The sequence below is a fragment of the Nicotiana tomentosiformis genome, chromosome 3, assembly GCF_000390325.3.
Source record: "Nicotiana tomentosiformis chromosome 3, ASM39032v3, whole genome shotgun sequence".
NCBI lineage: Eukaryota > Viridiplantae > Streptophyta > Magnoliopsida > Solanales > Solanaceae > Nicotiana > Nicotiana tomentosiformis.
Window position 1 is genome coordinate 110,708,252 of NC_090814.1, and position 26,543 is coordinate 110,734,794.

General features: G+C 37.1%; 3 protein-coding genes and 1 non-coding gene across 4 annotated transcripts; 1 reads left to right on the top strand and 3 right to left on the bottom strand.

The window, feature by feature from the left end:
- Positions 1-5,143: 5,143 nt before the first annotated feature.
- TRNAT-UGU (transfer RNA threonine (anticodon UGU)) lies at positions 5,144-5,215 on the bottom strand. Its single transcript has one exon. It is a non-coding gene; the product is annotated as a tRNA-Thr (tRNA).
- Positions 5,216-5,228: 13 nt separating this feature from the next.
- Positions 5,229-7,649, top strand: LOC104092086 (protein MHF2 homolog). Its single transcript, XM_009597581.4, has 6 exons — positions 5,229-5,360; positions 5,500-5,548; positions 5,629-5,669; positions 5,880-5,919; positions 7,076-7,129; positions 7,222-7,649. Exons 1-6 carry the CDS (start codon positions 5,319-5,321, stop codon positions 7,323-7,325), a joined length of 330 nt encoding a protein of 109 aa, XP_009595876.1. The 5' UTR covers positions 5,229-5,318; the 3' UTR covers positions 7,326-7,649.
- An 8,591-nt stretch (positions 7,650-16,240) lies between these two features.
- On the bottom strand, positions 16,241-17,152 carry LOC138908325 (uncharacterized). Its single transcript, XM_070198984.1, has 2 exons — positions 16,738-17,152; positions 16,241-16,677 (listed from the first exon to the last, which is right to left on the bottom strand). Exons 1-2 carry the CDS (start codon positions 17,150-17,152, stop codon positions 16,241-16,243), a joined length of 852 nt encoding a protein of 283 aa, XP_070055085.1.
- Positions 17,153-17,164: 12 nt separating this feature from the next.
- Positions 17,165-17,716, bottom strand: LOC138908326 (uncharacterized). Its single transcript, XM_070198985.1, has one exon. It carries the CDS (start codon positions 17,714-17,716, stop codon positions 17,165-17,167), a length of 552 nt encoding a protein of 183 aa, XP_070055086.1.
- Positions 17,717-26,543: the final 8,827 nt, after the last annotated feature.

The window sequence follows — 26,543 nt, forward strand, 5'->3', positions numbered from 1 at the left end:
GATCGCGTGGGCGAGTCCGCGATCGCATAGGTTTGGCAAACTGTATTATGCGAACGCGTGGCTAAGACCACATTCGCGAAGAGGAAACGAAGCAGAACCTGGTCCACGCGCTTAACCCTTCGTGATCGCTTGGATGAGTATGCGATCACGTAGGTCTAGGAATGTTGTGTTTTGCGATCGCGTGGAGTTATCCGCGATCGCATAAGCTTAATTGTTGGCAACCTTATTTTGTTCTTCGCGATCGCGTGCCTTTGCCGCAATCGCATAGAAGAGAGGTCTGTACAGAATGTTGAAGTTCTGAATTTTTAACGAATTGGAGCTCGGATTGAGGTAATTTTTGGGAGATTTTCAGAGAAAACATCGGGGTAAGTATTCTTAACTCAATCTTGGTTAGATTGTCTGAATCTATCACTGTCTTTAACATTTAATTGGTTATTTAAGTTGAAAATAAATTGAAAACCCTCTTGGATAGAATTGAGGATTTGAGGGTCGAATTATTATTGGAATTTAGTCATTTTGGTATGGTTAGACTCGTAGTTGAACGAACGTTCATATTTCGTAACTTTCATCGGATTTCGAGATGTGGGCCCCACATGCAATTTTTGAGTTAATTTTGGATTTTATTTAAAAATATAGTATTTTATTACGGAATTGATTCTATAATTTTTGTTGACTGTATCGAATTAATTATGATTAGATAGGAGTTGATCGGAGTCGGAAAATCGAGGAAAAGGCATACTACTTGGTTAAATTGGAGCAAGTCGAGGTAAGTGACTTGTCTAACCTTGTGTGGGGGACATTTCCCCTAGGATTGATATTGAAGTGATAAATTAAAATATATTGAAAGTCGTGTACACGGGCTAAATATGAAAGATTATGTCTTTAAATTGTGTAGATCGTTGTTGTATATTAATTAAATAATTTTACCTTGTTATATTCTTCATCATTGATTTAAATGTTTATATTTTAAATTGTTTGACCTTTTCCTGCTAATTATTTTACATTTTTAGTTGAAACTTAGTTTCTTTTATTCTGTGCATTTTTTAAGGTTGATTTTCTTTAAATTAAATATTATTAATATGAATTATTTGACATTTTAAATTTGGTATTGAAGCAACGTACTAAAATTTTGAAATACTATTTTATTGAGTTATTTATTTCCGAATATTTTGTGAGATTTCGTACTCATTAGATTATTTTGGCATGAGCCGTGAGCTCTTTATTATGGAAAAATATTATTGTTGAATTATTTTGGCATGAGCCGTGAGCTCTTTATTGTGGAAAATATCATTGTTGGATTATTTTGGCATGAGCCGTGAGCTTTTTATTGTGAAAAAATATCATTATTAGATTATTTTGGCATGAGCCGTGGGCTGTTTATTATGGAAAAATATTGTTGATTTATTTTGGAAATTGAAATATTTGGGCACTTGAGGTACAAATTGTGATATATTGTGATTGATACGCATGCGGTGGTATAAGGTCTGGGTATAGAAACGCATGCGGTGAGATAAAGATGGCTTGATACGCGTGGCTAGTAGAGAAAACTACGAGAAGTCATGTGGTGTGATAAGGATGGCTAAAATGCAGGATGCTATTTCAGAAAAAATATTTTCTTTAAAATAAATTGTGAAGGTTCCCGCGGTAAGATAAGGAAATGAAATATTGTGAATTTATTTATGATTTGAGACTACGAGACGGTACCTCGGGAGTGCCCTTGTTGATATTGATTTATGGCCGCAGTTTGATTATTGTTGTGATTTTCTTGAAGTTGAAAAGAATTATGTTTTGTTCCCACGAGGTATTAATCGCCATTATTTAGTGTAATTAAATGGTGATATACTATTTGATTCATTTTCATTGTCATTTTATCTTATTATATTGTTAAACATTTTTCATGTTATTATTTATTTTTCAGTAGGGCCTGACTTGACCTCGTCACTACTCTACTGAGGTTAGGCTTGGCACTTACTGGGTACCGCCGTGGTGTACTCATACTACGCTTCTGCATATCTTTTTGTGCAGATCCAGGTACATCTTACCAGCCCAAACATCAGTGAGTTACCTGTGCACAGAGACTTTGAGGTATATCTGCCAGCGTCCGCAGACTCCAGAGTCCCCTTCTATCTTACTGTGTTATCTTCCTTATTTGCTTTAGACTCTGATGTATAGAGACATAGAGAATAAATTCTTAGAAGTTTGTGACTTATTTCTACCGGATTTTGGGAGTTGTAATTGTTTGAATTGTAGTTTATTTATTTCAGATATCTATTATTATTATTATTATTATGCATTGATAGGCTTACCTAGTCTTAGAGACTAGGTGCCATCACGACCTACTACAGAGGGAATTTGGGGTCACGACACAGATGAGAGACCAACCAAAGATATTCTGACACGAAAGCAAAGCAACTATTAGCGGCTTTTATGGTGCGTTACTCATTCTCCTATTATCCACTTAGTTTCTTACATACTCATTTTACGAACAGATTCCTTACCTTAATTGTGCTTGAACCTTTTCCCTTGATAATGACAAAATTGCAGGTGTTATACCTCCATCATTACACCAGCTACATTCTAACTTATAGAGATGGGCAATAGTAAAGTTGTAAATTATGGCTTTGAAATTTCTCAGAAGAAAATGAAAGGAGACTCTAAATTTGCCAACTTCGAAGCTGAGAGAAAATGAATGTGAAATATGCTTAGAGCCTTGTAACAAAATGGTCTTACCGAATTGCTGCCATTCAATGTGCATTAATTGTTACCGTGATTGGTATTGTACCTACATTTTCTCGAGAATAAAGAATCATACCTCCATTCTCTCTATTCATCTCTTTCACTATTTTGGAAACTTGGCTAAGAAAAGTCTTACTTTCTCAACCTTGCAGGAATACAAGATCAGAGTCCTGCCTTTTTGCCGTGATAATTTGAAGTCCTTACTTAGAATTTTGCATCAAGTACATCAATTATATCACCTTCTATGAATGGTTAGTGCATAATCTTTACTTCTGATTGATGACAAATTATACGTTCTTTTATGTACACCTTCTGTTAAATATATGGAAGGATGTGCTATGTAAAATTTACATGCTTCCTACAATTTTGTGTTTTAGCAGTGCAGGTAAACAACCTGATACAGCAGTATCATGTTGAAGATGGGGATGAAAAGGAAGACAAAATTTTGGACAGATAGTTGTATTGAAACATGGATATTGAAGGATGAGTTCCCTACTCTTTGTAGTTTAACCCTGAACAAAAATGCTTATATTTGGTGAATATTTTGTCAACTCTAAATGACATCTATAGTTTAAGAAAAACTTTAATGATATGCAAATCCAAGATATCAGTCACCTTTCATACTTTTGCAGCCAATCTCTCTTTAATGACAGCAGGATGGACTCTCAAACTGGGCTTACTAGCAATAGTGGCTTCTTCTCTATTAAAAGCAGAGGCGGATCCAGGATTCGAAGGCTGCGGGTGCCACCATGTTATGCATACAGTATACATGTCAGTAGCTACAAAGACGGATTAGGAATAATGGGTCGGTTCAGTTAGTTTTTGGTTAATTTGAATAGGTCTTTCATTCACAAAGCAAATAAGTTCAATTTTAGTTCAAATTTTTAACGCTTAATTTAAACACATTCTAAATAAAAATGCAAAAGAAAAATAATATTTCATGAAAGAGCGCCTCCAATATAAATATTTGCTTAAAGAGTACCTTAACTACACTATATATTCTTTGTTTGACTAGATTAATTTACTTGTATTGTTCTTTGTTTATTTTTCCTTCTTAATTATTGAGTTATATGACAATTATTTTCAAAGAAAAACCTTCAACATTCAACCTATAATATTCGACTCAAAACGATTATCAATCAAGCCATTTAATTTTTTTCAAAACCCAATAGAAGATATTGCTCAAATTATATTCCAATATATAAATTAATATCGTTTCATTAAAATAAATAAATTATATGTTAATTAAAATCAATTCAAATTACCTATAGAAAATAATTATTTATAAAGTAAGGTATAATAATAGAAACAAAATGAGGACTGAAAGTTTAAAAAAATGAAGAAGAGAGACTTAACAAGTAATAAAAGGAGGGAAAAAATCAAAAAAGAAGAAAAAGAGGTAAGGCTCTAGGGCTCAACTGAAAATAAAGGAAATCTTAATAAGTAGAAAAAATAAAAAATAAAAGGAGCTGCTCCAACATGGAATCGAACTTGCATTCATGAGGCCAAGGAAAGGCTTCAAAGGGAAGGCTGAACCAATGACACCTTCTTCCACTTTGTGACTTTCGGGTGCCACTCTATCCATTTATACGTTTTTTTACAGAGATATTATGTACATAGTAAGAATTTTAGCAAAGCGAGCGGGTGTCGTGTTACCCCTACCTCATAAGGTAGATCCGCCCCTTTAAAAGTTGCTACAATCTTCTCCAAAAGCTCGATAGTAACTGGGACAACAAGTGGCCTTATAAGATGGCATGGAGGACAGAAACAACACGCCAAAATGCCCTGCTTTGTGTGGAATGTTGTCGAGGCAGCATGTCTTAGCCAAGATAATTGTCAGAGAAGAGGACTCTTAGTTATATGCGTAAAAACTGACAAAGAATCCATCAACCATTTAAACTTTTTGCTGTTGACTGGGTGATGCCACAAAATATCACATGCTTACTATCAGATTGGCAAGGACAAAGAATTAATAAAGTTAGGTATGTGATGTAAGAGCATTTTTTTGTAGTGTAGCATATTTACGAACAAAACTACAAAAAGTTATTGGAACGCTCAGCAAAAGAAGAGTATATTTCCAATCCTTCTTTAAATTATCACATATATCAACTGGTACATAACATTATTGTACTTGGTTGAAAATATTTATTGTACTCCACAAATATTGCCTATCTAGGTTTCTCGTTCTTGCAACGGAAGAAACATCTCTAAGAATAAATCCTATTTTTATCTCACTTTCTCGATTGATTTATACCAAACGAGTCGAAGGAGCATGGCATTTTCCTTGGACAATTTAGGCTCCTATAGAACTGATGAAGTAGGAGAAAAAATAATGGGCAACACCTCACTAGTACTTAAATAAAAGGCAATAGGAATGTAATATCTATGGATCCACATAAAATAGAATTGCCCCCACGCAGGATCGAACTACGGACCTTCAGTTTACAAGACTGACGCTCTACCACTGAGCTATAGGGGCTTCTTGCTATTTGCACTTTTCTTTAATATATCTAACATAATTACAGATTCTTTTTCTCTCTCTTTTCCTTTTCAGTAGTGTTGCGGGTTCATTGTTCATTTGAATGAGCGAGCATCCAATGGAGAAGGAGAACCCATTCGATCCCGTAATCATTCCTTCTTCTCTCTTCTCAATTTTTCACTTTCGATTTGAATCATGTAATACCAACATCAAACATTATTTTTTTTCCCTAACGAAATTATTCAATCTGAAAAATTAGAACGGCTTTGTTTGGCTTTAAACAGGATTTGGTCCACGAAATTTTCAAGCTTGCTTGGAAAAGAAGAGCTGCAGGTTTAATTTCACCTTTTCGTCTTTCTGCAATTGACCTTTATTGTTTGTATCTTCGGCTATCTCATTAATAATTGTTGCAGAGCGTGGGAAAAATGAAATATCTGAGAATATGGACAACGAGGTATATATAAACCGTTAGCCCTTTCCTTTTCACTTTATTCCTTTGTTGTTTCCCGAAATCTTTATCATTTTTAGTTTTTATCTGGTGAAATTAGAGTAAAAGATCTGGCTTTAAGTACCTTCAATGTTTTGGGATTTTGTTGGAAGTATTATGTATATGGTTTAAGTGTATGCTGTTGAGCTTGAAAGCATTGTGTAAATATGCCTGTAGGTTGGGGCTAGCTCATCAAAGAGACCTCGGCCTACATTTGGTAAGAACTGGCCCAATAAATAGCTGAAATTTGTTTTCAGCTCAACTATGTTGAAAATTAGCATGTCTTTCTGATGACTTATGGAATCGTGGTTTTGAATTTGGATATTGATTCAATGGTCAAATATACTCTGCTAAGTTTTAGATTTTGTGAGCGAAATTGCTTAAGTTTATTTGTTTTGATATGTGTATATGCATGTTACTTGATGAACTAGCTGCTGATACATACTTTGAGATGGTTTTTCTTTTTATAAAATGTCGTGTCGATTAAGGCACGACCTTTCTGAATATTTCGGAAATAAACCAATTAGAAAGAGAAAAAAAAAAATTAGTTTATTTAGGAACATCTCTTTCAATGTAGCCATGGTAGAATTATAGATGCCCATTGACAAGAGTGGGTTGCTCTAGTGGTAAGCACCCTCCACTTCCAACCAAGAGCAAGGTGGGGAGTTCGACTCACCCCAAGAGCAAGGTGGGGAGTTCTTGGATGGAGGGAGCCGAGGGATTATCGGAAACAGCGTCTCTACCCTAGGGTAGGGGGTAAGGTCTGCGTACATCTACCCTCCCCAGACCCACTAGCGGGATTATACTGGGTTGTTATTGTTGTTGTTGTTGTTGTTGTTATTTATCTGCTAGAAAAGGGATAAGACAATGAGAAATATAGGGTTTTGGTGCTTTGTTATGACATTTTCACTACAGGAAGATTCACAAGTTTAAATGTCACTCATAAAAGTAAAATAATATACCTCTCTCTGTTTCTCTATTTTATTTTACCAGGATTGGCCTCTTCATGATATATGAGATAGCATAACTCTAAGGAAAAGGGAAGGCAATGAAGTAGTTCGATTTCTGTTTTGTAACTTTATTTAGCCATTTTTCATTCCTCGTAATAGAGATGTATTAGAAGATTAAGTGGGTTGTGGGCCTTGTGGCAAGCAAGCTTTTCTGCATATTACCTCCTTGATAACAATGGCATGTCTAACCTTTAACAAGAACTGCATTTAGTCCACCTTCAGTAACTGTTTCTTATGCTGGTATTTGCATTTCCTCATGTGTGCTGGACCTTTGCTTTGTTATATATTAGCTTAAAAGTGGAACATGTTCTTTGGACAATGATTTTTTCTTCTCATGTTGTTCTTCTGTCTTGATGTTAAAAGCTAATGCAAATGCACTGAAGCTGAGCTCTGAACTTCTCCGAGTCTTCGTAGCAGGTTGGACCATTAATGAAGCAAAATTATGTTATTTACTTGGCTAGACTTTCATGTGCATTCTTTTTATCTTGCGACTTGATTCTTTGATATAGAAGCTATACAACGTGCTGCTACTATTGCTGAAGCGGAGGGCAGTATCAAAATTGAAGCAACTCATCTAGAAAGGATACTTCCTCAGTTACTTTTAGATTTTTAAGGTACTTGAGGAGATCTGGAATCATAAAGTTTTGTCTCTACGAGAATGCAGAAATGGGTATTATCCTCTTAAAAATGGGATGCCGCTTTTCTTCTCTAAACATTCTAGATGTTGGATGATTTCTTCTGTAGCTCTTGGAGTAACTAGCAAATTTTGATTGTTTGTCTGTTTTTAGAATTTACGATACTCCAGGTGTTACCACATGTTAGTTCTTGGAAAAGGTGCCCCTGGGAAAAACTTTTTTTCTCAAAATAATCACAATTTTTGTAATATCACTTTCTTATGGATTGAGGAAGTTTTAATGCTAGAAACCATTGTGATTGATTTCGTTGATTTCCTTCTCAAAGTGCAATTAGGCTGGATGACTGTGAACTTGCGACATTGCACATTTTTTCAGCAAGGTGGGGAGTTCTTGAAGTGAGGGAGCCGAGGGTCTATCGGAAACAACCTCTCTATCCCAGGGTAGGGGAAGGTATGCGTACACACTACCCTCCTCAGGCCCACTAGTGGGATTATACTGGGTTGTTGTTGTTGTTGCACATTTTTTCAGCAGTTACGTAAATCATATTCCATGTATTATGTTGTCACGACCCATTTTCTGAACAAGTCGAGACCGGCACTCGATCACTAAACGTGACCGAGCGAACCATCTGCGCCTATCAAATCTATTATAACTTCAAACTTTATATTCAACCAGGCAATACTTTAACCAAATACTTTTAATTAATTTAAATATCTAAAATAGACCAATTCCAAAATTTTATTTGTAGTAATCACTGAAATACTGTTAAGTTATTATTAAAAACATCTGAATCTTAACCCAACGACTATGTTTATAAAGCCTCTACTGATAAACTGAAGCACTGCTCAGGACATGAGATTTCCTGGCCAGTTCTCTAAGTAAACAAAGAAATAGCCAAATAATGACGATTCAAAGGAGTACTCCACGAACAAAAGCGGAGCTCACCAATAGCACTGGAAGTGAGGGAAGTCCTAACCCGTAGTCTACTCGCCTGTAAAACCGGTTCCTACGTTGTATCGCAAACCAACATAAGTTCCCAAAAGAGAACGTCAGTACCATCTATTGTACTCAGTGAGTCTCAACGACAGGGGACGAAACTTTAATAACACATACATTACGAGCAAAGATTCTAAATGCATGTAAAATATAAAGTTTATAAGAACAATTCTAAAATAATTGCATAATAGCAATTTATGAATATTCTAAAAGAAATTTTTTTCTTTTTCTTTCTTAAAAGAAATACTTCACTTCCCAAAGAAAGAAATACTTCACTTCATACTTTGGGAGTTCCAACTATCCTGACTTATTTCTGTCTTAGTCACCGTGTGATCGGCACGGGTTCGATCCCAACCTGATCGAATAGGCCCAATCCACGGGTGCCACTCGCTTCATGGTTCTCAGCCCTCATGTATCATACCTTAGCATGGCTAAGTAAATTCTCAGCAACGAGACCCTCGGCTCGTGTGCTCCCTACTTTGGCACAAGTAGTTTCAGGAAGTCAACGCCTTGGTCAGGACCCTCGGTGTCACGCCCCGAACTTGGGAGCGAGACCGGCACCCGATGCCTCACCTAAACTAGCGTACCAAATTGCGACTAAGGGACTCTGAACATATAATGTCATAATTTGGCCATGGAGCCACCTTGCAAAACAATTTGTGAAGCAAAATATAAAACTGAATGGAAACTAACGCTGACTAAACATCAATATAGAGTTGGGCCAACAAGGCCGTCATAACTACTACAACTGACAAACCACCAAAATATACATACCAGGCCTACAAGCCCAACATAGTGCACTAACTGACAGGATATGTCTACAAGTCTCTACTGATGGATATATTGTGATCGGAATAGGACCCCGACCTACCCATAACATATATACATACATACAGAATATGTACACGAAAACCTAGACCCGATAACTCCAAAGAATGTGGAGCTTACCGATCAGGTTGAACTCTGGAAACACCTACTGAGGAGGTCTACCCGTCTGTCTATCTGAACCTGCACGCATGAAATGCAGCGTCCCCAGAAAAGGGACGTCAGTACAAAATAATGTACCAAGTATATAAGGCAATAACATAACTGAAAGTTGAAACTAAACTGATAATATAATAACTGAAAGTAACTAGGAGTCAAAGATGATCTGGAGATATACTTACCTGCTGATACTGACTCTACTCCTTCAATATAGTAAGTAAAATAATTGTTCGGCCTTATAAGGCTCGGTATATATAACTGCTCTACCGTAGTAGGCTCGCTCATAGGCGCTCGTCCATACTAGGCTATGTATATCGATCATGCTGGGCTCGCTCATAGAAGCTCGGCCACAGTAGTCTCGGTATATAACTTACCATCTGATAAGAGGTTGCCCAATAGGGGCCTGCCCATCGATTATAACTCGATGGTAATGAAAATACTATAATACTGTATATATAGGCTCTCTGCTCTCTTGACTGGAAGAAGACAATACTCAATTGAATATGAAGTCCTGATAAGGAGAATACTGGAATTTATGAGACTAAGATAATGTATATAAATTCGGGAATATAAACTTCTCTTTATACCTCGTTATCAAACATATATAATTACGAGATCATGCCAACATGAAGGAAGGGCTTAGCCTTAACATTCCTTATCACAATCTTTCCAATCACCAAGTTGAACTCGTCTCTTCTCATCTTAATCTACAACAATGATAATAATACTATCATTATGTTACGAAAGGTACAACTATCGCACAACGAATGACAAGCATATTTTGTATTAAAACGGACATCTCCCCTATAATCCTTACTTCCTCCAAATTCAAGTTAACACCAACAACACCAAAAACAACAATAACAACATATATAAATTATTTTCCAACCTTATGTACACCACACAATACTACAAAATAGCCCAACACGCCCCAATCTCTTTATATACAAAATGACCATCGTAGTAGTGTCAACAACCCGAAAATGTTACGACGAACGACCAGCCCAACATCCTGCATTTATGTGGTGTTTCTCCACACCCTTCCTCCTCCAAAAATCCACAAAACAATAGTAAATCACACAGCCCAACAACAACACCAAATAATCCACAAAATAATCCACAACAAGTGAATAACTCGAACTCACGGCTTCCAATCATCGTCACGTGAGTTCTTACAAATATAGAACAATTTACTATGCATCTACAGAAGAAATGAATGGATGAAAGAGAGCAGTCAACTTGCCTTTTTTGTTGGATAACTCAGCTCCTATCTTGGTTCTTCAAACTCTAGGCTTTACCTACAATTAGAACTTGAAAGGGAGAGAAAATCAATTAGGGTTTGTGGGAAATTTTTGGAAGGATTTTTGCAGAGATTAAGTCTGATTATTTTGCCATATTATTATCCTAATATATGAAGGGGATAGGCATTTAAAAAGTCATCTTTGAATGACCCAAATTGGCCCAATTTTGGACGACCCGAACTGGCCCAATTTTGGATTCTCGTTTAAGCAAGTAGGTGACAGACTGCGCAGTCTCGCAAAAATGCCCATATCTCTCTACTCCGATATCGTATTGACAAACGATTTAATACGTCGGAAAATAGACTCATAGATATTTACGTTGATGGGTGGAACACTCCATAACTCTAAGTATATTGGGAGAAAATTGCAGTTATATGTGACCCAAAATTTTAAGTAAAACTTATGAACATAACTTGTGATGACTTTCATCGACTTTTGTTCCACCATTCGCTTGATTTCAAACAATAACACACGATTATCATACTAATAACATAACTCATAACATAACCTACTTATCATGTTAAATACCCTGGTCTCACCCCAAAAGTACATGCTATAACATTCTCAACTTGTCGACTTTCGACGAAACATTATTTTCTTCAATTCCTTTAGCTTCTGAACCTTCCAACCCTCTTTGTACTTGTTGTTCATGATCTTCAATATTTGTAACTTCCGAGGTAACATGATTAACTTGCTTTATATAGTTTCAAAGATGAACTCATTTTTTTTTGGGTCCTACATTAGTTTGCTCACAACGCATTTTTACGTACGAAAATAGAGGGTGTAACACTCGGCCTGAACGATGACCCTTTCTCAGAATAAAGGATACTCCCAAAAATTCTTTCTTTCTAAAACTTCTTCTTGTGACTTTTCAAGTCTAAATCTTTTTTTTGGAACATCATGCTCATGCTGGTATCCTTAAATGTAAAGCATGTCATAAGAATGAAATAAACATTTAAAAATATTTCTAAAGATTCTTGCTTCTTCATAAATTTTCAACATGAAAATAACATATAAGAATAACACAAAAATCTGAAAATTTATGCACATATATCATAATAAATCATCTAAACCTTTGCTAGAACAATTCTAAGTTAATAGATACTCACTCGCTCCAATTAAGTAAATATTAACTCTTTTAAACAATTCATCAAACACCTTGTATGCGTTCTTTTGTGAGTTAAACCACTTTAGTAAAGGGTTATATCAACTCACCTCAAAACTCGTCGAGCCAATACTTAGGCCTCAGTCTAATTTATATCCATCAAACAATTGATTCTACAACAATCGGTGCATTTTAATTAATTTTAGAATTTCACACCTAAACATGGAATTTATTGTTGATATAGAGAAAGAAGGGAATTAACTATTCAATTCTTACCTATTACTACTGTAGGGTAATTGACAGTAGGGAATTTTATATACCTGAGTTCAAGAATTAGTGATTTGAAAAGAACCCTAGATTTTACGTTGCCTGCGTGAGTAAGCCGCCTCTGTTTCTTGGCTCTCTGTTTGGTGAGCAAACAGAGTTCTGTTTTTCGTCTAAAGCTTTTGCCTTCTGCCTTTTGCGTGAATGACAGAACCAAGGTTCTGTTTTTCTTAAGGCTCGAAGCCTTTGTTTTTCAACAGCCCATTTTATGGGCTTTAGGCTCTTTTTCCTTTTTTTTTAAACTTAACTAATAATTAATGATACCCACTTTTAATAATTAATAATATTAAAATTATAATATTCCCCTAATTGTATATCCAATTATTGATAAATAGAAAAGTAACTCGAAAATCAATCACAAGGGTTTAAATCCGTAATAGAAGTATAATTTAAGATTAAAAAATTTAAATTCTATATTTGGCGTGTCTTGAAACTTTTATAGATTTAAGAAGCGTTACAATCTTCCCTCCTTAAAAATATTCGTCCTCGAATGTTGCTAGGGCCTTATTCTTAAGCTAACAATCATTCCTTAGGTCCTTGAACCTCTTAAGTTTTCTTAGCACTACTCATTCTTCCAAGGGACTCAAAATTTTGGCTAACTCCCTAAATTTTCAAAATTTTCGGCAGAGTTTCCCTTGTAAATTGGACTATCTAAAAAAATATCCCTGTCACAAATACCACAACTACACCAACAACAACTAAATATACCATAACAGGCCATTCATAGGCACCATACACAGCTCATAAATTAATTACTCACACTCCGGTAAGGAGGTACCACAATAACCAACAAAAATCTAAAGCACAACACTTTAGCAAAAGTAAATCACTTTAATGAGTTAAATGTACTGTGGCATGGCACTAAATTATTAAATAACTAAATATACTCTCACAAAACTAAATTAATTCAACAACTAAGTATAATTTAGCAAGGACATAAACACATGCTAACTTGTATTTAATAAATAAAATATAAATGCCAAACCAAACTTAGGTTCACATACCTTTTTTCTCAAATAAATATGGATATTTCTCTCTCATATCTTCCTCGACCTCCCACGTAGCCTCTTTTGAATCGTGATTACTCCATAAAACTTTTACCGATGCTAAATCTTTTATTCTCAACTTTCTTACTTGCCTATCGAGAATTTCTATAGGTACCTCTTCATAAGTCAAACTTTCTTTAATTTCTATGGTATCGGCAGGTGTTATATGTGACTCATCATGAATGTACTTTCTAATCATAGACACATGAAAGACAGGATGAACAGAGGACAACTCAACGGGCAACGCCAACTCATAAGCCATGTTTCCCTTCTTTTCTATAATCTCATAAGGTCCAATAAATCTAGGACTAAGTTTTCCCTTCTTACCAAACCTCATAACTCCTTTCATTGGTGAAACTTTCAAAAACACCTTGTCACCAACCATGAACTCTAAGTCACGATGCCTCTTGTCAGAATAGGACTTTTGACGACTCTGAGCCACTTTCAATCTTTCTCTGATTAGCTGGACTTTATCTAAGGCCTCACAAACAAACTCTGGACCAATCAACGGCACCTCTGCTGGTTCAAACCAACCCACTGGAGTTCGCACATACAACGCTTCATAAGGATCCATACCAATGCTGACATGATAGATGTTATTGTAAGCAAATTCTACAAGTGGCAAGTGATCATCCCAATTAACTCGAAAATCTATAACGCATGCTCGTAGAATATCTTCAAGTGTCTGAATGGTCCTTTCTGCCTGACCATCGGTCTGTGGATGGAAAGCGGTGCTCAAATTGACCTTGGTACCTAATCTTTTCTGAAATGCCTGCCAAATATGCGCCGTGAACTAAGGGCCTCTATAAGATATGATTGAAACTGGAGTACCATGCAATCGGACTATTTCTTTGATGTACAACTGCACATACTGCTCTGCAGAATCTATCGTCTTTACTGGTAGGAAATGCGCGGACTTTGTCAGTCGGTTTACAATAACCCAAATTGAATCATGCTTACGGTATGTGCGAGGTAGACCTACTACGAAATCTATATTAATCATCTCCCATATCCACTGTGGTATTTCTATATCTTGAGCTAGGCCACCAGGCCTCTGATGCTCGGCTTTGACTTGCTGGCAATTCAAACATTTAGTCACATGATCTGCTACTTGCTTCTTCATGCCTTTCCACCAATACAACTCTTCCAAGTCCAGATACATTTTTGTAGCACCTGGGTGGATAGAGTACCTCGAGCTGTGATCTTATTCCATTATGGCCTTTCTCAGACCATCTACCTCAGGCACACATAACCGATCATTCAACTTCAAAACTTCGTCACTTCCTAGAGTGAGAGCAGTGATTTCTTTGTTTCTAACTCTTTCTTTTAACTTCACTATGTACGGATCTTCGTCATGCTTAGCCTTAACATGCGCAACTAAGGAGGATTGCGCTAATGCATAAGCAGTTATACCTCCTTCTTCGGTCTCATCCAGGCTAATTCCATCATTAGCCAGTTTTTAAATTTCTCGATCCAAAGTTCGCCTTTGTACTGCAAGATGGGTCAAGACACCCATTGACTTCCTACTAAGTGCATCTGCTACCACATTAGCTTTGCCCGGGTGATAAAGGATATTGATGCCATAATCCTTCAATTGCTCGAGCCACCTTCTCTGTCTCAAATTTAATTCTTTTTGCTTGAAAATTTACTAGAGGCTTTTGTGATCTGTAAATACTTCAGAATGCTCGCCATAAAGGTAGTGTCATCATATCTTTAATGCAAACACCACTGCTGCAAGCTCCAAGTCGTGTGTGGGGTAGTTCTTCTCATGATTCTTTAACTGCGTGGAAGCATAAGCAATAACTTTTCCATTTTGCATAAGAACACAACCAAGACCTACTCTAGAGGCATCACAATACACTATGAATCCCCCCAAACCTGTCAGCAAGGTTAACACAAGTGCAGTGGTCAACCTCTTCTTTAACTCATGAAAACTCTGCTCACAAGCGTTTGACCACTGGAACTTAACTTCTTTCTGAGTAAACTTAGTTAATGGAGCTGCAAGTGAGGAAAATCCCTCTACAAACCTTCTATAGTAGCCAGCTAATCCTAAGAAACTCCTGATTTCGATTGGCGTTGTCGTCCTAGGAAAGTTCTTGACTGCTTCTGTCTTCTGAGGATCTACTTTTATGCCTTCACTAGATACCACGTGGCCTAAGAATGCCACTGACTACAACCAAAACTCACATTTTGAAAACTTGGCATAAAGCTCATTCTCCTTCAAGGTCTGCAAGGCTATCCCGAGGTGTTCGACATGCTCATCCTTGCTCTTAGAGTATACCAAAATATCGTCTATAAACACGATAATAAAGGAATGGCTTGAAAACTCTGTTCATGAGGTCCATGAATGTAGCTGGAGCATTTGTCAACCCGAAGGACATTACTAGAAATTCATAGTGCCTGTAACGAGTTCTAAAGGTTATTTTTGATATATCCTCTTATCTGATTCTAAACTAATGATACCCCGACCTCAAGTCTATCTTTGAAAAGTACTTTGCACCCTAAAGTTGATCAAATAAACCATCAATTCTTGGCAGTGGGTACTTGTTCTTAATGGTAACTTTATTCAACTGCCGATAGTCGACGCACATTCTGAGAGACCCATCTTTCTTCTTGACAAACAAGACCGGGGCACCCCACGGTGAAACACTCGGCCTGATGAAGCCCTTGTCAAGAAGGTCTTTCAATTGTTCTCTCAACTCATTAAGTTCTGCTGGAGCCATCCTATAAGGAGGTATAGATATGGGCTGAGTGCCTAACATGAAATCAATGCTAAAGTCTATGATTCTTTCAGGAGAAAGTCCGGGAAGGTCATCTGGGAAAACTTCTGGGAGTTCTCTAACAACTGGCATAGACTGAAGAGCTGGTGGTTTTGATTCTGGATTAATGATGTGAGCCAAATAGGCGAGACACCCCTTACCGATCATTCGTTGTGCCTTAAGGTAAGAAATAAACTTACCTACCAGTGATGCTGAACTACCCTTCCACTCTAAGACTTTTTCATTTGGAAATTGGAACCTGGTTGTCTTGGCACGACAATCTAACATGGCATAGTAGGAAGACAACCAATCCATACCCATGATCACATCAAAATCCACCATTTCTAACTCTATGAGATCGTCCTCGGTGCTGCGACCTTAGACTAAAACTATACAACCTCTATAGACTCTTGTGACTTTCACTGACTCGCCAACTGGAGTAGATACTAGGAATGGCTCACTAAGTTGTTTCGGTTCTAGCCCGAGGTTAATTGCAAAGTATGGAGTCACATATGAAAACGTTGAACCCGGATCAATTATGGCACAAACATTATGTGAGCAGACTAAAAGTATACATGTAATAACTTTTGCAGATGCCTCTGCACTCTGACGATCAAGTGTAGCAAAGAAACGGGGTAATCCCCTTCCCTGAGTAACTCGATCTGCACCTTTGCCTGCCCTATGCCCGGTCTGATTATGAGAACCACGAGCCTGAGGTGGTGCAACTGCAGTAGCTGCGGAACTAGAAGGACGAGTTGATCCACCACTGAAATTACGTCGCAACTTTGGGCAGTTGGCCTTTATATGACCAATGTCTCCACAATGATAGCAACCATGAAATACGAACTTGCACTGACCTTAATTTTGCCGCTTACATGTTCCACAAAGACTTTGTTTCTGTGAATGTTGCTCAGCATGACTCTGGCTATATGAGGATGATGTCCTAAAATTCTGATTCTGGCGAGACTGGTTTCCATAACTCTGAGTACGTCTGAAGGAACACCCACCACCTGACTGATGACTGGACTGAGCTGGTACTAATAACTCCTTATTTGAGGAATCCCTTCCACCTCCACTGGATGTACCATTAAACCTTCCTGTTGTCCGGGATTTCTTGTTATGCTCTTTTTCTTCTCTCCTTTGTTGTCTATCTTTTTCTAAGTGCTTGGAGAATCCCACAACAGAGGAAAAGGTTGTCATCCCTACCGCTGCAGCTGATGTCATATCCTTAATGTGGTAAGCCAAACCTCCAACAAACCTGCAAATCTTTGCTTTTTCAGTCTTAACCATGTGAGGAGCATGTTAAGACTTTTTCCACATCTCAAACCAAGCGTCGGCCTTATCTCTAAGCTGGTAAGCACCCAGCTCCACAGCTTCATCATCAAATGCTTTCAATGCTCGGAGGGCTTTCTTGACACCCTCCGGCCACAACATTGGATCTTCATCAGCTATAGAATCATGGAACAATGGAGGACTCAACTTCAAAAATTCATTCACTCTTGAGGACTCAGAATTGTGATGTCTATTTGATTGAGGTGGAATCTCATCTCTTCTCTCATTCTGGTTAGCCATGAAGGCTTTAAACATCTCCATAGCAATGTTGACAGCATTAAACATCTGACCCACCTCTGGAGATATAGTTTTCTGAGCCGGAGCTGCTGTTGGGGGCGGCACTGGGTCATCATGCTCCACCCCTTCTTCATGTTCAATCCGGGGTACTTGAACCCCCTTTGTGTATTTACTCTTCATTTTCTGAGTTGAAGCCTTCTTAGTTCTACCTTGAGCTACAATAGTAGCAATAGTTTCTTGAGCAGCATCCTGAGTGTCGGTGTCAAAGTTGCGAGTACGAGCCATTTCTGCTAGTTTTGGAGAAACGAATACATTACATAATTTCTTAGAAGTAGGATCTATTGGACGATTTAAAGTATGAAAAAATGAGACTTTTCCTAAATGCTTGTAGCCTCCTGTTTATAAGTATTTCGCGCTTCATACCCATAAATAAGACTCTACTAACACGGCTTCATAGACCCCTAGGACTCCATAAACCTAAGGCTCTGATACCAAGTTTGTCATGACCTATTTTCTGAACAAGCCGTGACCGACACCCGATCACTACACGTGACCGAGCGAACCATCTCCGCCTATCAAATCTATTATAACTTCAAACTTTATATTCAACCAGGCAATACTTTAACCAAATATTTTAATTAATTTAAATATCTAAAATAGACCAACTCCAAAACTTTATTCGTAGTAATCACTGAAATACTGCTAAGTTATTATCAAAAACATCTGAATCTTAAACAACGACTATATCTATGAAGACTCTACTGATAAACTGACGTACTGCTCAGGACATGAGATTTCTTGGCCAGTTCTCTAAGTAAACAAAGAAATAGCTAAATAATGACGACTCAAAGGAGTACTCCACGAACAAAACGGAGCTCACCAATAGCACTTGAAGTGAGGGAAGTCCTAACCCGTTGCCTGCTCGCCTGCAAAATCGGTTCCTATGTTGTACCACAGACCAACGTAGGTTCCCAAAAGATAACGTTAGTACCATCCATTGTACTCAGTGAGTATCAACGACAGTGGACGAAACTTTAATAACATATACATTACGAGCAAATATTCTAAATGCATGTAAAACATAAAGCTTATAAGAACAACTCTAAAATAATTGCATAATAGTAGTTTATGAATATTCTAAAAGAAATTCTTTTCTTTTTCTTTCTTAAAAAAAAAACTTCACTTTATACTTTGGGAGTTCCAACTATCCTGACCTATTTCTGTCTTAGTTACCGTATGATCGGCATGGGTTCGATCCCAACCTGATCGAATAGGCCCAATCCACGAGGTGCCATTCGCTTCATGGTTCTTAGCGCTCATGTATCATACCTTAGCATGGCTAAGTAAATTCTCAACAATGAGACCCTCGGCTCGTGTGCTCCCTACTTTAGCACAAGTAGTTTCAGGAAGTCAACGCCTTGGTCAGGACCCTCGACCTGGACGATGACCCCTTCTCAGAATGAAGGATACTCCCAAAAATATTTTCTTTCTAAAACTTCTTCTTGTGACTTTTCAAGTCTAAATCTTTTCTTTTTGGAACATCATGTACATGCTCATGCTGGTATCCTTAAATATAAAGCATGGCATAAGAATGAAATAAACATCTAAAAGTATTTCTAAAGATTCTTGCTTCTTCATAAATTTTTAACATGAAAATAACATATAAGAATAACATAAAAATCTGAAAATTTATGCACATATATCATAATAAATCATCTAAACTTTTGCTAGAACAATTCTAAGCTAATAGGTACTCACTCGCTCCAATTAAGTAAATATAAACTCTTTTAAACAATTCATAAAATACCTTGTATGCGTGCTTTTGTGAGTTAAACCACTTTAGTAAAGGGTTATATCAACTCACCTCAAAACACGTCGAGCCAATACTTAGGCCCCAGTCCAATTTATATCCGTCAAACAATTGATTCTACAACAATCGGTGCATTTTAATTAATTTTAGAATTTCACACCTAAACATGGAATTTATTGTTGATATAGAGAAAGAAGGGAATTAACTATTCAATTCTTACCTATTACTACTGTAGGGTAATTGACAATAGGAAATTTTATATACCTGAGTTCAAGAATTAGTGATTTGAAAAGAACCCTAGATTTTACGTTGCCTGCGTGAGTAAGCCGCCTCTGTTTCGTGGCTCTCTGTTTCGTGAGCGAACATAGTTCTATTTTTTGTCTAAGGCTTTTGCCTTCTGCCTTTTGCGTGAATGACAGAACCAAGGTTCTGTTTTTGTTAAGGCTCGAAGCCTTTGTTTTTCAACAGCCCATTTTATGGGCTTTAGGCCCTTTTTCCTTTTTTTTAAAACTTAACTAATAATTAATGATACCCACTTTTAATAATTAATAATATTAAAATTATAATATTCCCCTAATTGTATATCCAATTATTTATAAATAAAAAAGTAACTCGAAAATCAATCACAGGGGTATAAATCCGTAATAGAAGTATAATTTAAGATAAAAAAATTTAAATTCTATATTTAGTGCGTCTTGAAACTTTTATAGATTTGAGGAGTGTTACATTTGTAATCAACGTTTGCGTATTGTCCTGTCTAACAAGAGTTGTTAATTGACAATGCATGTATAAATCTCTCTAATGTTAGCAAATGTAAATTTTTATTATACACTGAGGGATGGAGAAATGGACGATATTATGTAATTTAGTGCGGACATATATAGTAAAGGAATAAAACAAAATAAGGTTTTAGTCCATGTTGTTGATGAGTTAGGACACAACACTGTAAGATACAAAAGTTTCAAATGAAAATGGAAACACTAGCTTTTGAATTCAAGATTTGCGCTTTCTCGCTTTTAACTCTGATATCACATCATAGAGGATTCTGGTTTCACACATTTAGGCATTACGAAGTGATTACCAGGACAAGCAATCATGTTATCTGGGTCTGCTGCGTGCAAGATGCACAAGTTTTGCACACATATCAGGAAAACAAAGGATGCACAAGTTTCGCACAAGTTTTCGCCAGACATTCTGAATAAGTTCGGAGGGTGTTACTGTGTTAGTGGTTATAATTCTATTTACTCTTCGAATGATTTTGAATGTTTGTTATATGATACGTAAGGAACCAAACATTGATATGCTTGTTATTCATGTTTAAAATCTTCCATGATCTAGGGGTACTTGGTATGTTATAGATCAGTTCGTCAGTTGTTCTCTTGCTTGTGGATACAAGTGTTTCAATGTTGGTCATATTAGTACATCAGAGAATTAGTAGTTTCTGCACCTAGTGGAAAGAATTCCATTCACATCTCCAAATATAAACAATGATGTCTAGAGAATTGGTAGTTTTTGCAAAGAGTGAAAATAATTTCATTCAACTTTTCACACCATGCTTTGAGGTATTGTTGAGGTTTTGTTTTTAAGTTGAAATATTCTTAAAATGAGGGTGAATGGAAAATGGAGGGAAAATGAAATTTTGAGTAAAATTTTAAGTTTCCCTCTTGACAATGAGACATTGTCCCATATTGGAAGAGGAAGACATTTTTGGTGGGTATATATATAATTGCTCTTCTTGTAGCTCTTAAAGAGTTAAGAAGAAAGCAAGCCTCGCGCCGTCGTCGTCGTCGCTCGCTTGGCTCGGCTACGGCTACGGCTACGGCTACGGCTACGGCTACGGCTACGGCTACGGATTCGGTCAAATGATTGATTGATTAATTTTTTGGACATAGTAAATATTAACGTAAGATTATCCGCATTTGTAACGGATATTTTCCAATCCGTGAATTCAGTGGGCTCGAATTTATTATTGTTTCATAACGTTAACTTATATTTTACAGAATTATTATTTACAAATACAGCAATATTGGCGGGAATAACAATCTTAAAGAATTTAATATTTATTTCTGTATTTGTGTTATTCTTATTATTCTGCAAACTAAAACTTTTGTGGTTTGTGTACTCCCGTTTTGGAGAGTTAAGCCTTCGTGGCGTTTTGTTGGATATTAAAATCTACGTGATTTTTACTCCAGTTTGAAAACGTGTATTAAATGTTTGTTTGTGTCATTCTTTTACAGAAAAAAATGATTACTGAAAGCGAAAACCAAGTTGTTCCGATGGTAACTGCCAACGCATCGACAAGCCGAACACTGGCGTTGGCACCGGCAAAAAAACCCGGAAAATTTTCCGGGATTGATTTCAAGCGCTGGCAGCAGAAGATGTTCTTCTACTTAACTACGTTATGTCTACAGAAGTTCATCAAGGAAGATGTTCGTGATCTGCCAGATAAAATTCCAGATAATGAACGCTTTCTCGTGATTGAAGCGTGGAAGCATTCTGATTTTTTATGCAAGAATTATATTCTTAGCGGACTGGATGATAATCTGTATAATGTATACAGTAGCGTGGAGACCTCAAAAGAATTGTGGAATGCGCTTGAAAAGAAATATAAAACTGAAGATGCCGGGATGAAGAAATTCGTTGCCGCAAAATTTTTGGACTACAAAATGGTAGATAGCAAATCTGTTATTACCCAAGTCCAGGAATTGCAAGTGATTATTCATGATCTACTTGCTGAAGGTCTTGTCATCAACGAAGCATTCCAAGTAGCAGCAATGATTGAGAAGTTGCCTCCGTTGTGGAAGGACTTCAAAAATTATTTGAAACACAAACGAAAGGAAATGTCCCTTGAAGATCTCATTGTTCGGTTGAGAATCGAAGAGGACAATAAAGCTGCTGAAAGGAGAGGCCGTGGAAATTCAACAATAATGGGAGCAAATATTGTTGAAGCTAACAAAAAGAGGAAGAAGGCTTCTGGTCCGAAATACAACCCAACCAAGAAGCGGTTCAATGGAAACTGCTACAACTGTGGGAAAACTGGACACAAGTCTACGGAGTGTCGTGCTCCGAAGAAAGACAAGAAAAGAGGTCAAGCAAACATGGTAGTAAACCATGATGATGTTGATAACTTGTGTGCCATGCTTTCTGAATGTAACTTGGTGGGAAATCCTAAACTGTGGTGGTTTGATTCAGGAGCCACTCGCCATGTTTGTGCAGTTAGAGAGGCTTTTGCTACCTATGCTCTTGCTGAACCCGGAGAGACAGTTTATATGGAAAATGCTTCAACAGCAAAAGTTGAAGGATATGGGAAGATATTTCTGAAAATGACTTCTGGCAAGGTCATGACTTTGAACAATGTCCTTCATGTTCCCGAAATGAGAAAGAATTTAGTCTCTACTGGACTTCTTGTTAAGCACGGTTTTAAGTGCATTTTTGTGTCCAACAAGGTTGTAATTAGTAAGAATGAAATATTTGTAAGAAAAGGTTACCTCACCGAGGGCCTTTTTAACCTAAATATAATGGTTGTGGAAAATAATAATAATATTTCAGCTTCTTCTTACTTACTTGAGTCAAATGATTTATGGCATGTACGTTTGGGACATGTTAATTATAAAACCTTGCGGAAAATGATTAACTTGAAAGTACTGCCCAAGTTTGAATGCGAAAAATCAAAATGTCAAATATGTGTGGAATCTAAGTATGTTAAACATCCTTATAAGTCAGTTGAAAGGAATTCAAATCCTTTAGACTTAATTCACACAGATATTTGTGACATGAAGTCAATACCATCTCGCGGTGGAAAGAAGTATTTCATAACTTTTATTGACGATGGTACTCGATATTGCTATGTTTACTTACTGAATAGTAAAGATGAAGCAATAGACGCATTTAGGCAATACAAAAATGAAGTTGAAACGCAACTTAACAAGAAAGTAAAAATGATAAGAAGTGATAGGGGTGGTGAATATGAATCTCCTTTTGAAGAAATATGTTTAGAATATGGAATTATTCATCAAACAACAGCCCCTTACACGCCCAATCTAATGGGATTGCGGAAAGAAAGAATCGCACATTAAAGGAGATGATGAATGCGTTGTTGATAAGTTCTGGTTTGCCACAGAACTTGTGGGGGGAAGCCATTCTTACGGCTAATCGAATATTAAATCGAGTGCCCCATAGCAAAACACAATCCATTCCATATGAAAAATGGAAAGGAAGGAAGCCCAACTTGAATTATTTTAAAGTGTGGGGGTGTTTGGCAAAAGTGCAAGTTCCTAAACCCAAAAGGGTAAAGATAGGACCGAAAACCATTGATTGTGTTTTCATAGGATATGCGACAAATAGTAAAGCATATCGATTTCTGGTTCATAAATCAGAAAATCCCGACATTCATAATAATACGGTTATAGAATCAGATAATGCTGAGTTCTTTGAAAATATATATCCGTATAAAAAGGAATGTGAGTCGTTTGGTGAAGGATCTAAACGACCTCGGGAAGAAACAAAAGAAAGTACATGTAACCAGGAGGATCCAAGACGTAGTAAACGTCAAAGAACGTCTACTTCATTTGGACCGGATTTTGTGACTTTCTTATTGGAGAATGAGCCTCAAATATTTAAAGAAGCTATAACTTCTTCGGAATCATTGTTTTGGAAAGAGGCAGTCAATAGTGAAATAGAATCCATATTGAACAACCATACATGGAAATTGGTTGATCTTCCTCCTAGAAATAAACCTTTGGGTTCTAAATGGATTTTTAAGAGAAAAATCAAAGATGATGGCACTATTGATAAATTCAAGGCAAGGCTCGTAGTCAAAGGGTATAGACAACGAGAAGGTCTAGACTACTTTGATACATACTCTCCCGTTACAAGAATTATGTCCATACGAATGTTGGTAGCATTAGCTGCAGTGTATGGTCTTGAAATTCATCAAATGGATGTTAAGACGGCCTTCTTAAATGGAGAGTTGGAGGAAGAAATTTACATGGAACAACCTAAAGGGTTTGTGGTTCCAGGTAAAGAAAAGAAGGTATGTAGACTTGTTAAGTCTCTTTACGGACTAAAACAAGCACCCAAACAATGGCATGCGAAATTTGACCAAACAATGTTGTCAAATGGTTTTAAGATAAATGAATGTGATAAATGTGTGTACATTAAAAATGTTCCAAATCACATAGTCATTGTTTGCCTATATGTGGATGATATGCTGATAATGAGTAATGACATTGCCAACATAAATGCTACTAAGCGTATGCTCAATAGCAAGTTTGATATGAAAGACTTTGGAGTTGCTGATTTAATTCTGGGAATTAAGATCCATAAGACTCCTCAAGGTCTGGCATTGTCACAATCTCATTATATTAAGACAGTACTTGAAAAATTCAAGCACTTGGGCTTTAAAGTTGCAAAGACTCCAATTGACGTGAATCTTGCATTAGCAAAGAACAAAGGCCAAAGCATATCACAATTGGATTATGCTCGTGTGTTGGGATGCTTAATGTATATCATGAATTGTACACGACCAGATATAGCTTGTGCTATAAGTAAACTGAGTCGATATACGAGCAATCCAGGCCAATCTCATTGGATGGCAATGAAACGAGTTTTGGGATATTTAGAACATACCCAGAACTTTGAATTGCACTACAGTAATTTTCCTGCGGTGATTGAGGGATACTGTGATGCAAATTGGATCACCGGTTCAACTGATTCTAAGTCCACGAGTGGATATGTATTCACTATTGGTGGAGGAGCGGTATCTTGGAAGTCGTCCAAACAAACATGTATTGCCCGCTCTACAATGGAGGCTGAATTCATAGCCTTAGATAAAGCCGGTGAAGAAGCTGAATGGCTCCGGAATTTCTTGGAAGACATTCCATTTTGGCCCAAACCGTTGGCACCAATATGCATACATTGTGATAGTCAAGCGGCAATTGGAAGGGCTGGGAGCGTTATGTATAACGGTAAATCTCGTCATATACGACGAAGACATAAAACCGTTAGGCAATTACTCTCTAGAGGAATTATCACGATTGACTATGTAAAGTCAAGTGATAATGTGTCGGATCCACTTACAAAAGGCCTAACTAGAGAGGTAGTTGAGAAATCATCAAGGGGAATGGGGCTATGGCTGAGAACAAGTCATTGTGGCGGTAACTCTACCTAGAAGACTGGAGATCCCAAGATCTAGGTTCAAGGAGATCAAACAAAGTCATTAATGACGGTTCAACATTGTCAAATAAAATTTTAGTCCGTTCTCATGATGAGACAATGTTCAGTACCAAGGATAAAGCATTAAGGCTTTTTAATGATTTTTAAATTTGATACGGGGTATATCAAATAGTGTATCTACAGGATGACACGTTTAGGAATCACCTATGTAAGTGTGAAGTGTTAGCCGCTTCAAGGAGAACTTTGTAAGGCCAGTTCTCTACGCACTTATGAAACCAGGCGGTGTTCATGGCTGAAACGAACACAACAATGAGAACCAAAGACGGTTAAGGGTTGATTGTGTGACTTATGGTTGTCTAGGTATACACCAAAGATCGACGGTTCAAAGATATCAAATCTACCGATTGACCGAGTATATCCGACATAAGTTTACTACGGAAAGTTCAAAGGGAAACCTACTTATCCAGATGCGATTAATCCTTACTTGTAAATCACACAGTTTTTCCATGCATACTTCCGTGATATAGCCATTCCCCATTCATGTGGGGGATTGTTGAGGTTTTATTTTTAAGATGAAATATTCTTAAAATGAGGGTGGATGGAAAATGGAGGGAAAATGAAATTTTGAGTAAAATTTTAAGTTTCCCCCTCTTGACAATGAGACATTGTCCCATATTAGAAGAGGAAGACATTTTTTGTGGGTATATATATAATTGCTCTTCTTGTAGCTCTTAAAGAGTTAAGAAGAAAGCAAGTCTCGCGCCATCGTCGTTGTCGCTCGCTCGGCTCGGCTTCGGCTACGGCTACGGCTTCGGATTTGGATTTGGATTTGGATTTGGATTTGGTCAAATGATCGATTGATTGATTAATTTTTTGGACCAAATTTATTTGTTAATAGTAAATATTAACGTAAGATTATCCGCATTTGTAACGGATATTTTCCAATCAGTGTATTGACCATTTGGCAGCCGCCTAATGCTCTTCCCACCATGAAGTGCTTGCTCCACAAACATGAAGTGCTTGCTCCACAAACATGTAATGCTTGCTCCACCATGGAGGGTGGACGTTTGGTCTTCTTCAACATTTTGCTGCTATATATATGTGCAGCAGATGTTGAAGAAAGACACT

What these genes read in the sequence shown, in the direction of transcription:
- LOC138908325 (XM_070198984.1), bottom strand. Translation starts at nt 17,152, where the DNA reads ATGGTTAAGACTGAAAAAGCAAAGATTTGCAGGTTTGTTGGAGGTTTG. An exon ending in ACAAAGTCTTTGTGGAACAT is followed by an intron (nt 16,678 to 16,737) that starts GTAAGCGGCAAA and finishes ATCATTGTGGAG; the next exon opens with ACATTGGTCATATAAAGGCC.
- LOC104092086 (XM_009597581.4), top strand. Translation starts at nt 5,319, where the DNA reads ATGAGCGAGCATCCAATGGAGAAGGAGAACCCATTCGATCCC. An exon ending in AGGAGAACCCATTCGATCCC is followed by an intron (nt 5,361 to 5,499) that starts GTAATCATTCCT and finishes GGCTTTAAACAG; the next exon opens with GATTTGGTCCACGAAATTTT. An exon ending in CTGAGAATATGGACAACGAG is followed by an intron (nt 5,670 to 5,879) that starts GTATATATAAAC and finishes ATATGCCTGTAG; the next exon opens with GTTGGGGCTAGCTCATCAAA.
- LOC138908326 (XM_070198985.1), bottom strand. Translation starts at nt 17,716, where the DNA reads ATGGCTCGTACTCGCAACTTTGACACCGACACTCAGGATGCTGCTCAA.